General features: G+C 45.8%; 1 protein-coding gene across 6 annotated transcripts in view; it reads right to left on the reverse strand.

Annotated features, from left to right (window-relative positions):
- Positions 1-13310, reverse strand: part of LOC135174968 (endonuclease domain-containing 1 protein-like) — a 239753-nt gene that overhangs the window by 60474 nt on the left and 165969 nt on the right. For 5 of the 6 annotated variants that reach the window (XM_064142718.1, XM_064142716.1, XM_064142717.1 and 2 more), the window contains one exon: positions 11536-11616. In XM_064142718.1, coding sequence (XP_063998788.1) covers positions 11536-11586 — 51 coding nt within the window. In that variant the 5' untranslated portion in view covers positions 11587-11616. Of the gene's footprint in view, positions 1-11535; positions 11619-13310 lie in introns of those variants that run through there. The other variant, XR_010302168.1, reaches the window with a different exon arrangement.

Below are 13310 nucleotides of genomic sequence, written 5' to 3' on the forward strand. Positions count from 1 at the left end.
AGCTTCACTTAAACTTCTTTACTTGGAGGGTGACTTCTTTGAGGCTGTTGATAATCTCCTTCTATGGAGGCTTTCAAAACCTGCCTGGTGTGCTAGTTTGAAGCTAGCCAGAATGTTTTGCTGAGAAGGATTAGATCACAGGCTGTGAAACAATGGTGATGTCTACTTCACTCATAGGCTTGCTGAGATGTGTAAGAAGAGTATTAACAGATAAGGTATAAGGCAGTTTTGGGCACTGCCTGGGCTTTGAGCTGCAGTTCTCTCTAACCTCAACCTCCATCTCTCTGATTAATCCACTTACTTCCTAACCCCCCTGGCTGACCTTCCATTCTTCCTTGGGGCACAAGGAAATGTCTAGGGTAAGGCTGAGGGGTGGGAGAAGGTGGAAGGGCAGTTGGGAGCCCCTCCTGGGGACTCAGGTTTCTGGAGGGGCTGTTGTGTTTCTGTATTACCTTTTCCCTTGTCTATTTCTGTCTATAACTGTATATACTGTAAATATCTGCTTGTATATTGTGCTAGCTGTAAATATAAGCTTCATTCAATTTCCAGAGCTGGCTGAGTCTAGTCTGGGTGATTTCCAAAGTGTGTTGGGGGCAGGTAACACCCAAAACCACCACACCTGGACATGCTCCTGTGCAACTGACTGGGTAAACCTGCTTCAGCAGGGCGGTTGGACTGGATGATCTCCGTAGGTCCCTTCCAGCACCCACCATTCTATGATTCTGTGGCACATCCCTGCAAGCTCACGGGCACACTAGCAACAGTGCTCACATCTAGAAAGCCTTTCACAAGATTCAAGCACTTGGACTTGGCAGCTCTGTTTTTTTCCTCACTATATGGCACAGAGAAAAATACTTCTGCTTAGAAGGCTCCAGATGGATTTCTTTCTGAAGAGAGAAAATTACTACAGCTTAAACCCCTCTGACTTTTTTAAACAGAAATAATTAAAACTTCAGTATCTCCTTCTGCTGTTTCTGTGTGATCCCTTTGTATCACCCTGTAATCACTTCCCATCTTAAGATCATTTTTCCTGCTAACAAGTTTCCCTTCACTGGAAGCAGTCCAGATGTTTAGATCCTATCTTCAAAAGCATGGTGCTAGTGGCTAACTGCAAATAAACTGAGCTGCTCAGTTAAGGACTTCCCATGAAATCATTTAAGCAATTGTCTGTACAGAGGCTACTTAAGTAGTGGATGGGTTGGAAGGAACCTTTAAGATCAACTAGACACAAGCCCCTCTGCCATAAGCAGGGACACCTTCCACTAGACTGGGTTGCTCAATGTCCCATTCGACATAGTCTTGAACACCTCCACAGATGGGGTATCCACAGCTTCACTGCACAACCTGCTCCAGTATCTTAACACCCTCACAATGAAGGATTCCTTCCTGTCATCCAATCTAAATCTACCCTCCTTTGGTTGGAAATTGTCACCCTCTCAATTCATCCTGCACCCTTTGATGGGAGTCCTTCCCCATCTTTCCTGCAGGTCCCCTTTACGTACAGAAAAGCCACAATAAAGTCTTCCCAGAACCTTCTCTTCTCCAAGCTGAACACCATCAACTCTCTCAGCCCTTCTTTGTAAGGAGAGGTGTTTCTACCCTCTCCCCTCCTCTGGCCACACTCCAACAGGTCCATGTCTTTCCTGTGCTGAAGATTGCAAAGCTGGACTCAAAACTGCAGTTAGGGCCACAGCTGAGTGGAGCAGAGGGGCAGAATCCCCTCGTTTGAACTGCTGCCCATACTACTTTGGATGTAGCCTGGGATGCAGAACCATAGACTGGTACAGCCTGGAAGGGACCTCTGAAGATCATCTAGTCCACTCCCCCTGCTAACACAGAGAAGCCTACAGTTAACTTCTAGGCTGCCAACACATATTTCTGACCTATGCTGAGCTTCCTATCAACTAGCACCCCCAAATCTTTCTCCTCAAGACCACTCCCAATCCCTGCATTGTTCAGCCTGTATTGATAGTGGGAGTTACCCCAACCCACACGCAGGACCTTGGAACTGGCCTTGGACTTCATGAGGTTTGCATGGACTCACTACTCGAGTCTGCCCCTCTGGATGGAATCCCTTTGCTCCAGCATGCCAACCAATTACTTAAGTCACATATTCAGTACAGCTATAACCTTAACAAGAACATCTCTGTTCTGGTGAGACCCCAGATGGAGTACTGGATCCAGTTCCACAGCCCCCGTCATAAGGACGTGGAGGTGCTGGAGCGTGTCCAGAGAAGGGTCACAAGGATGCTCAGAGGGTTGCAGCAGCTCTGCTATGAGGACAGACTGAAAGAGTTGGGGCTGTTGAGTCTGTAGAAGGGGAGGCTCCCAGGTGACCTCATTGTGGCCTTCCAGGATCTGAAGGGGGCCTACAAAAAAGCTGGGGAGGGACTTTTTAGTCTATAAGGGAGTGACAGGACTGGGGGGAATGGAGCAAAGCTGGAGATGGGGAGGTTCAGAGTGGAGGTTCAGAGGAAGTTGTTGAGCATGAGAGTGGTGAGAGGCTGGACTGGGTTGCCCAGGGAGGTGGTTGAGGTCCCATCCCTGGAGGTGTTTAAGACCAGGCTGGATGAGGCTGTGGCCAGCCTGATCTAGGGTAGGGTTTCTGTGGCCATGGCAGGGGGGGTTGGAACTAGATGCTCCTTGTGGTCCCTTCCAACCCTGCCTGATTCTCCATTCTATGACCTGCCAACCTCCCTACAGTACTCATGAGATGTCAGCTCTCTGGATCATGGAAAAAAAAACGTATGCTGCCAACCACTTTACATTTTCAATATTTTCATCACTTTACTATTAAAGGCTGAGCTTGAGTCTTTTGTACTGAACACAGCACTACTCACTTCTGAGAGTTTCATCTAAAAAAAGACAAATTGGGAGGGTGGGTTTCACAAAGGGATGAAAGTGAGAGACTAGAAAGAGGTCATGTACTTTGCACATCAAGTCTCTACTGGTTTGTCCCTTACTTAAACAGAAATTGATGTTATGTATCTATTGATAAGGAGAGGAAGGGAAAAAAGAAAGATAAATTAGTTGTCAACAACCAGCCACAACCTTAGAAATGTCTCTGAACACTCCCATGCAGCTCCAGCTGTTCCCAGCCCGTAGCTATTTCTTGTTTCCCCATACAAAAGAGTGAGGAAAGGTCACAGATTGCTCTTTCCAGCACAGATTGCTGTATGTGGGGACACAACCCACACTCCAACTCTCCACTTCTGGCCAGTTGCACTTCTCTGAAGAGCTGAATCTTCACAGAACTTCTTTGATATTCTGATGTCCTTGGGAAGATGACTCAGTTTTGTGGCTTCCACTGGTCACAGTGTAAGAGAGGAGAAGACAAGCAGCTCTTGAGAGGCTGGCAATGAAATCTTTCACAGGATCTCACCTTCAGCATGTCTGGAGTTTGGTAATTACAGAGTGCAAGGCTTCCTGCTGCTGACTCTTTGTGTCCTCATGCCTCACAGACAGATTAGTAGCCACCAGGGTATGCTTTTATCGTTGGCCTTAAGTCCGTAGTGATACTAAGAGAATCATTTCCTCTTACCTCCACTCTCAGTATGGTGTAGGTTTTCATACCACTCTGAGCAGAGTCACTACACAGACAGCCCAAGCCAGGACCCCATGTTGTGTATTTTACATACTCTTATCCACTAGAGATTGCATCTTCTAGGAAAGATGCCCAGCTGTATGAAAGCCCCCAGCAACCTTAGAGTTGAAGCATTTACAATTTCCAAATACAGTAATTCTGTGCTTTCCTTTTTCTTTTTCCAGTCCTAGGCAATGCCATTAAAGATTCTCTTTGGAGCCTCTGGTATCAGAATCACAAGGAGCAAGTCCCCAATCACTATAACCGATTTCAAATGGTGCTAGAAAATATTATTGACTCTGAACACCAAAAGAAATCAGTCATCCTCTAAAGGGGTTACTGAGATCTGAAAGGATGAAGAGTTAAGTGCTGGTCAGTGTTTTCTAGTGGAGATCCCCAAATACTGTTAATTAACTGTGTAGCTAATATATATTATTGAAATGCCTGTGAGAAGACAATGATTTAGAAGCTAAAAGACGTTGAGAGTCAATCATCAGCTGCACACATCTTTTAATACTGTAGTTGTTCTTGAAACACTTGAAGTTCTCCAAATTTCAGCAGCTTTGGCCAATGTGACCCACTTTGTGTGTTCCAGTTTTGACAGATGCTGGTTCTGGCCATTTCTGTTGAGTATAAAAGGTGTATCAGGCTACCAACTTGCAGTCTGAGCACTGAGAAGTCATCATAAATGAAAGTGCAGAAGTGCAACATAAATAAGCACATTGGGATCTGCCAGATGTGCCACAATAAAAAAGCAAAGTCGTGAGAGATACATCATCCAGAACTTCCAGTGCTTCAGTTTGGAAGCATCTACCTCACAGGCTGGTGTGTATGTCCTAGGATACACACACAAAGTATTTACAAGGGCAGTAAAGAGCAAAACCTTATCTATGTGAAGCTGATACAGGCTTGGAGCTGCGAAGGAAGCAGAGCAAATGGAGGTCCTCTGCTTGTTCCTCACCGTGTTGTAGAGATGAATTGTTTACTTGGTGTGTTAAGGCAATTATCTTCAGTACTGTGCTTCAGTGCCATACTTAACTTTTTAGCACCATTTATGTCTCCTACACCCTCCTCTGTTTCACCACCCACAAATACTATAGGCAGGTTGGCATCGCACACTGCATCACTCTCCCAAGAGTCATCAAGGCCACCAACTCTGCACTCCCAGTCTAGTAGTGGAGCCAAGTGCAATGGCAAGGAAGATCCTGACTCTCTCTTCTTCTCCACTGAGGTTTCCAGGGATCTGTTTCACTGATGAAAGCAGGCATTCTTCCTCCAAGAACACTGATTTCAAATGGTGCTAGACAATGAATAGTTAAATCTAAACCACCATATGAAACCAGCTTCCTGAGGGAGCTTGTTTCTAGCTGCGATGACAGTCCTGTAACAGTCACTTGGAAACATCACAGAAGAATACCTACCTGTGGTGGTTTTCTTTCTCCTACTAAACATCTTTTTCCTCATTCTTGCCCTTGATTCTGAGCCGAGTCAGATGTTCATTTCTGCTTTCCATTACAGCGCTACCAACCGAAAGAGAATTGCTTACAGCAGTGCCGCTCGGAAGAACTGTTAGCCAAACCTGACAAGGGTCTAACCAGGAAAGGAAGATCTTCATCCTGCTTTTGTTACTGTCTTCTATGAACACACTGTGCCTGCTGAGGTCTGCCCGCAGCAGACTACCACCCAACACGTGAGGGAGGGAAGCACTGCCGCAAACTCCCTCCGCTGACAGCAAAACAACATCTGAAAAGTCTCCTGCAAGATGTTAACCTACCTCAACATTTAACAGCAGCACCAGAAGCAGCAGCATGTGACACAAACTACATATTCATGTTTAAATGCTGAATATTCAAAATGTCACGTGGAAACTCAGCAAACAAGCCCACCCCTCTGATAGCTCTCATTGAGGAGGAATTTGCAGCATCAGAGGAAAGAAGTGTGTGCCCAAAACGACTGACTGCATTAATTAGGGACTCTTCAGAACTGGCACTTACCACCTGGTCCCAGCATTACTTCTAAGAAGCCTGACACAGGGTTTTTTTCCTGGAAGTCTGCTCCTGAAGTGTGTTCTAGACAATTTACTCCCTTCAAACAGATGTATTTTGTTATAACCTGTCTGCAACTTCTCATCTGAGCTGGCAGAACAAACATAGCCAAATCACATCTGCAGAATAATGTCAAGCCAGTTTGGAGTGTTTGCACAGGCTGCAAGGCTCAGCCACACTGATGGTGACATGTTCTCAGAACTGCTTGATAGGTGCATCACAGCCTCTCGGCAAGGAACAGATTACCCACAGCAGCAGCACCAGCACAGGAGGCACAGAGCGTTTCAGCGGCAGGGCAGAGGGGAGGCACAAGGAGACAGCACGTCCCATGTGAGTGTCCAACCACGTTGTCTTAAGGAAAAACACCCAACAGAGCAGGCTGGGGCTCTGGAAGTAGGCAGCCGCCTCAGTTACTGGAAGAGCTCTTAACTATGCCAGGCCACATCAGCGTTGGATCTCCTCTGCAGGATTTCTGTCCAGAAAGCGTCTGTGTGGAGCGCAGCAGTCAAGAAGCAGCTTGGCCACGAGCAGCAGGACTAAGCTGGACTGGGGCTTGTCTCCCTGGGCTCTGCCCTGAGCGTACAGCTGTCTGGGAATCTTCCACGTGGGCACAAGAAACGCTGAGGCTTTAGCACAGTTAAAACCAAGCAGCTTTAGAGTGTGGGCAGGACCAAACCATTTCCCCAAGCCACATAAACGCCTTAAACCTATCCTTGCTGCGGCGTAAGCGAGAAGAGCGACGCAGCCCACAGTTTAACACACCTGGTGTGCACTGTACCTGTCTCTGAAGGTCCTGTGAATGCTGATTTTAGCTGATTGCAATCATCACCTAAGATGAACCTATATAGGCACCTAAGGACAGTCAAACATTCCAGCTCCTTCTCTTCAGAGGGCAGAAAACTGTGTAAAAACCTGAGCTAATCACATCTGTTTTGAACGTGTCATCACCTCTAGAGATGCATCTCTGCCTCATTTATCACAGTGACAACAAAAACAACTAGCTTAGACTAGAAACTTCACTTCTAGAAGGCTGAAGATACAGGAGAGGTATTTTGAATTAGTGTGGACAGTTCCCATGAGGGTATCTGTCAACAGCACAGCTAACACATTCCTCTCCAAGAAAATCTTCATGAGAAAGTCCAGGAAAGCTGAAATCTATCTGTGAAACAAGGGAAGCAATGAAACTGCACAACCATTACCTTCTCTGGACAAGGCAAAGCTAAGTCATGCTCTAACATCTGTTCTTGTGAATCACATTTGTGATGTAGGTGGGATTTCATCACAGAATGGTTTAGGTTGGAAGGGATCTTAAAGATCATCTAAAGATGATCCTAAAGATCATCTAAGTCCAAAAACCCTGCCAAAGAGAGAGACACCTTCTACTAGACCAGGCTGCTCAAAACCTCATCCAGTCTGTCTTTAACACTGTCAGGAACCTACCACCTCTCTGAACAACCTATTTCAGTGTCTCACCACCACCACAGACAGATCTTCAAAGCTGAGGTCCAGCTGTAAGGCTCTGTCTTTACCACTCTGCGGACCACATCATCTCCATCTGCCTACCCAGAGGGCAAGTTCTGCCATTTAGTACCATTTGCACTTTTGAAGAAAGCATCTTTCAAAACTTGTACTAACTCTGCATGTTTCTAGAACACAGATAATGAGAAACACTCCCACATTAGGGCTGCAAACTGTCATTTCTAAATTGGAGAAACAAATGAACTGCAGATACAGAGCTATTGTGCCTCTCCATGACGCCTCTTTCTAACTAGGTCTTCTAAGTTTTAAAACATTTTCAGCTCTTGAACTGTTTTGTCTGTCCCAGATTTAATGAGGAGAGAAGCCAAGAGCAATTTTCTGGTTTAACTGGAAAGGAAGAAGAGGAAGAGAGGAGACAATGTCTTCACATTCATGTATCTACTTAGGAGTCAGGCAAGAGCTTGGGAAACAGGAAGAGCAAATCCAGATGGAAGAGGTTCTGATCAGAGTTTTGTTACTGCAGTTACAAACCAACACTCTTTAATAATCGTCCAGAGAAAGCTATGGGAATGACACATCAGTGACTTAAGTCCTGATCTAAATCACTTCACAATCCATTTCACATGGATGGGACTACTTACATGAGTAAACTTTGTCTGCAATTAAAGCACTGCGGGATTTCAGTTTAGGTTGACTTTCAGAGAATCACAGAATCAAGCAGGTTGGAAGAGAGCTCCAAGCTCATCCAGTCCAACCTAGCAACCAGCCCTGGCCAGTCAACTAGACCATGGCACTAGGTGCTGCTTACACAGCTGGAGAAATGGTTGCTGTGTGATGTGCTGGGTCTAGAGAAGTGTGCTTCTTCTGTCACCTGAGACATATCATAGAATCACAGAATCAACCAGATTGGAAGAGGACTCCAAGATCATCCAGGCCAACCTAGCACCCAGCCCTGGCCAGTCAACCAGACCATGGCACTAAGTGCCTCAGCCAGGCTTTGCTTCCACACCTCCAGGCACAGCAACTCCAGCACCACCCTGGGCAGCCCATTCCAATGCCAATCACTCTCTCTGCCAACAACTTCCTCCTAATGTCCAGCCTAGACCTCCCCTGCCACAACTTGAGACTGTGTCCCCTTGTTCTGTTGCTGCTTGCCTGGGAAAAGAGACCAACCCCACCTGGCTACAGCCTCCCTTCCGGTGAGAACATCTACCAGGAGCCACTTGGAAAGACTTCCAACTGGACCAACAATCCTGTAAACAAATGGGTAAGAAGTAAGTCTCATTGCTTCCTTTCCATGCCCTGCCATAAGGGGAGCTGGGTAAATGGATTTAGTTTGAGCTTTCCTTGTGACAGCTGTATGATCCAGCTATGCCAGGCTGAAAGCCCAAGTCAGCCTGTAATTTGCAGACAATAGCCTGCTTAACTTATTGCAACTTTTTTAATCCACCCCCCCTCTCCCTTTTCAAGGAGCCTCTGTTCAAAGAAAGGATATAGTACAGGAAGAGTTCAAGTGAACTTCCTTGGCCATGTATCTCATTTATGAGGTCTGCAGATGCCCTATGGCATGATGAAGATCGAGGAATCATTGAGAAATCATCTGAAAAACCAATTACCAGTAAGTGCAGCGAGGAACAACTGCCTAGCAAGATAGAAATTGAGGCTGTGAAGTCAGTTACAGCTGTCTTTAAGGCATTTTTCTTCCCCTGGTCATTTTCAACTTGAACTTAAACCACAGCTATTGAGGAAAAGCTGCTTCATCTTTTAGTTTTCTGCACTATCAATCCCCCAGCGTTTTCACCACCAGCTTAATGAATTCCAACTATCAAGAGAGCTCATCTGCTATGCAATTTGTCTTTTTTTGTTCCCTTCCCTAAACAAGCAGGAAAAATGTTTTTAATTTGCAAGGCTGAATAAATACCTACTGTGTTTGCCAAAGCTTTATTGACATTCAGAGCTGTCCACAAAGCTGACTTCTCACAGAGACAGTTTATCTCCTCAAGGAAAAAAAAGCCCAAACTTGCCTACATCATTTTTAAAAGATTAATATTGTCTTAAGTAAAACACAGAGTAACATAAAACAGTAAAATGCAAGTTAAAAAATAATATTAAAGATAAAAAAGTAGTAATGAACAGAAAAAGGTAATAATACATAACTGAAATATCCCCCCAAACTAAACTAAAAATAATTAAAATAAAATGAAATTCAAATGAAACAAAGAAAATGAGAAGCAGCAGTTCAATAAATAACACTGTGGCTACTGAAATCCCTTCAGGCAGAATATGGACCCAGAGCAGATTTTTGTTGACAGCAAGATCACTTAACACTAGGGACACCCAGCAGTGCTCACTGCTACCTCTGCTGCAGTTCACATCACCTTCAGCTGTAGCCATACAACTGGCCACAGGCAAGTTGGTTCAAATACTCAACACTGTATTCAGCACTGATCAGGCCACATCTTGAGCACTGTGTCCAGTTCTGGGGCTCTCCATTCAAGAGAGATGTTGAGGAGTTGGAACGTGTCAGAGAAGGGTGACAAAGCTGGTGAGAGGCCTGGAACACAAACCCTATGAGGAGAGGCTGAAGGAGCTGGGGTTGTGCAGCCTGGAGAAGAGGAGGCTCAGGGCTGACCTCATTGCTGTCTACAACTCCCTGAAGGGAGGCTGTAGCCAGGTGGGGGTTGGTCTCTTCTCCCTTGTAACAGCAACAGAAGAAGGGGACATGGTTTCAAGTTGTGCCAGGGGAGGTCTAGGCTGGATGTTAGGAGGAAGTTGTTGTCAGAGAGAGTGATTGGCATTGGAATGGGCTGCCCAGGGAGGTGGTGGAGGCACCATCCCTGGAGGTGTTCAAGAAAAGCCTGGCTGAGGCACTTAGTGCCATGGTCTAGTTGACTGGCTAGGGCTGGGTGCTAGGTTGGACTGGATGATCTTGGAGGTCTCTTCCAACCTGGTTGGTTCTATGATTCTGTGAAATGATTCTAAGTCAAAGGAAAACAAAAAGATGTTTCTCTTCTTGACTGGGCTATTTCCAGTCAGTCATCTGCTTTTCCACGTGTTCAGGGAAGAGATGGCACCGCATTGCCACTGAGCTGGAAATGAATGGCTGAGGGTCGTCAGAAACTTATTAAGCTGGCACTAGCAAAAGACATGAACTGTGGAATTACACCTTGGATAGCATCAAATCCCATCTCCCTTGCTCAGCTGGTCATGTGGAGTTGAGATGAGTTTCAGCCTGCAATGAAACACAGTTCCTGAACTTCCACTAGAAAATCAATACGCCGAACTTTTGAGAATCTCACTCAAGTTTGCCAGGTGTTTATAAAAGGCTCAACCTTCCCTGCAAGCCTGCTGCCTGACTTTTTGTTTAGATATGTCTCCCTTTTGTTGTCTTAAAATTGGCAATGTACTAGAAACAATCAAAGCCTCCACAGCTGGAATTTAGTATGACCAGCAGGTCTGCGGTGGCTTGACACTGACAGGTAAGAAGCAGCAGCATCTGGGTCATTTGAGAGGAAATTAATGCCAAAGCATTACTGTCAAAATTTCCCACACTGCTAACACCTCACATAGCTCACTTCCCTTTCTGTGCTTTGCTCAGCTCTACTGAAAAGAGCAACCACATAAAGCAATCTGGGCAGGGTTCCTCTGGAACAAGCAAACAGCCATCAAATAGGAACAGTGTGGCCAGTAGGATAAGGGAGGTTATTCTTCCCCTGCATTCAACGCTGCTCAGGCCACACCTGGAGTACTGTGTCCAGTTCTGGGCTCCTCAATTCAAGAGAGATGTTAAGATACTGGAACATATCCAGAGAAGAGCGATGAAGCTGGTGAGGGGCCTGGAATACAAACCTTGTGAGGAGAGGCTGAGGGAGCTGGGGGTGTGCAGCCTGCAGAAGAGGAGGCTCAGGGCTGACCTCATTGCTGTCTACAACTACCTGAAGGGAGGCTGTAGCCAGGTGGGGGTTGGTCTCTTCTGCCAGGCAAGCAGCAACAGAACAAGGGGACACAGTCTCAAGTTGTGCCAGAGGAGGTCTAGGCTGGATGTTAGGAGGAAGTTGTTGGCAGAGTGATTGGCATTGGAATGAGCTGCCCAGGGAGGTGGTGGAGGCACCGTCCCTGGAGGTCTTCAAGAAAAGCCTGGATGAGGCACTTGGTGCCATGGTCTTGTTGACTATCTAGGGCTGGGTGCTAGGTTGGCCTGGATGATGTTGGAGGTCTCTTCCAACCTGGTTGATTCTATGATTCTATGAAATAAAAACTGCTATTTCCCACTAGTGAAAGGTCCAATTTATCTTTTATATGCATGAGATCTTCATCCTTTTAATTTAAGACCCTTCTTAAAGCATCTTATACAGGTAAAGTCTGACGGCTGCAAGGTATCTTCAACACCAACCCACACAAAGGAGGGACAAAGGAAATGGGTTCTACCTTAGGAAAAAACAGCCTCCACCATGGACCATTTTCTGTGTGTTTCTGCATCAGGTCACTCTTGAGGTGTGTTCTCAGAACCTGGAAGAAAACATAATACCAGAAACTGTTGGAATTAGTGCCCTCTTTGTATTGCTCTTCAAAGAGAGAAGTTAAAATGCAAGTTGAAAATTACTCTTCTCTTCCTCCAGCCTCTTTTGCAAGTTATGGCTCCTCAAAACAGTCAAATCAAGGTCTACCATAATTCCATCACTAGAACAGATATCATTTTCCCCTAGGAAAGCAATAGTTCTTCATCAGCTTCAAAATTCATTGCAAGAAATTGTTGTCTTTGTTTCATACAGAAGTATATAGGTAGATACCCACTGTAAAACATATCTGAAACGGTCTACAAACCTCCTGGTAGAACCTCGAGGTGCAGCCCTCCTACACACTAACTCCATGGCAGGTAGTGAGCCACCATGAGACAAGGAAGTAATTGTTTGTGGAGGAAGGATCTGCAAATAGCAGGTGCAGAGAATCACCTATTGCGTAAAGCAAGATCCCTGACGTATGAATTGTCTCACATTTACTCTGAGCTCTTGTTTTGAAACCTCTTCAGGCTGGTTTGGGGGATTATTAGAAAATAGAAATCCTAAAAATACAAAAGCAGGCTTATCAAGCTAGGAGGGGGGAAACTGTAAGATGTTTTTTGTGACAAAGGCTTCAGGGTATGAATTATGCATTACTGAAAACTGACTTCAATCCGTATGGGAGGAAGGAGATTTCTGTGCATCCAAATTGGAGCACAACAGGCACAAGCTGCACTGCAGGGAATCACACACAGTCCTGTACAAACATTATCAAGATCAGCATCTCGTTCTGCTCTTTGCCTGAGTATCATTTGGTGTTATTCATGAGAATTTGAGGCAGAAAACAGAAAAACAACCTGCTAACTCCTTGAAATCAGCCATCATCAAATTCAGACAGGGCTACTGAAACCATAAGGAAGCAGGAATGGTCTGGCTTCAGCCTCTCTCTATTTCTGTCCTTGTTCCCACTCTGTGCCCATCACCATAGCAGCTGACTGCTCTGCTGTCAAACAACAATCTTTGGGGCAGCAGAGGCAGAAAGAAACACTTTTATTTTCCCCCAAGGGGATCACAATGTGCTGGATAAAAGCTGCAGATGTTATACTTTAGAAACTGCACAGGATGACCACAATGAATGACACAATTCCCTGCCATCCTCTAATGCACACTAATGAAGCTACCTTAACAAAGCAGCCACCCACAAAACAACTCACTCTTGCTTGCTTATGTCTTTACATCATAAACAGTGTGGCCAGTAGGATAAGGGAGGTTATTCTGCCCTTGCACCCAACACTGATCAGGCCACACCTTGAGTACTGTGTCCAGTTCTGGGGGCCTCCATTCAAGAGGGATGTTGAGGTGTTGGAATGTGTCCAGAGAAGGGTGACAAAGCTGGTGAGGGGCCTGGAACAGAAACCCTGAGAGGAGAGGCTGAGGGAGCTGGGGGTGTGCAGCCTGCAGAAGAGGAAGCTCAGGGCTGACTTCATTGCTGTCTACAACTACCTGAAGGAAGGTTGTAGCCAGGTGGGGTTGGCCTCTTCTACCAGGCAAGCAGCAACAGAACAAGGGGACACAGTCTCAAATTGTGCTGGGGGAGGTCTAGACTGAATGTTAGGAGGAAGTTGTTGTCAGAGAGAGTGATTGGCATTGGAATGGGCTGCCCAGGGAGGTGGTGGAGGCACCGTCCCTGGAGGTGTTCAAGCA

This window comes from Pogoniulus pusillus, chromosome 4 (genome assembly GCF_015220805.1).
Source record: "Pogoniulus pusillus isolate bPogPus1 chromosome 4, bPogPus1.pri, whole genome shotgun sequence".
Classification (NCBI taxonomy): domain Eukaryota; kingdom Metazoa; phylum Chordata; class Aves; order Piciformes; family Lybiidae; genus Pogoniulus; species Pogoniulus pusillus.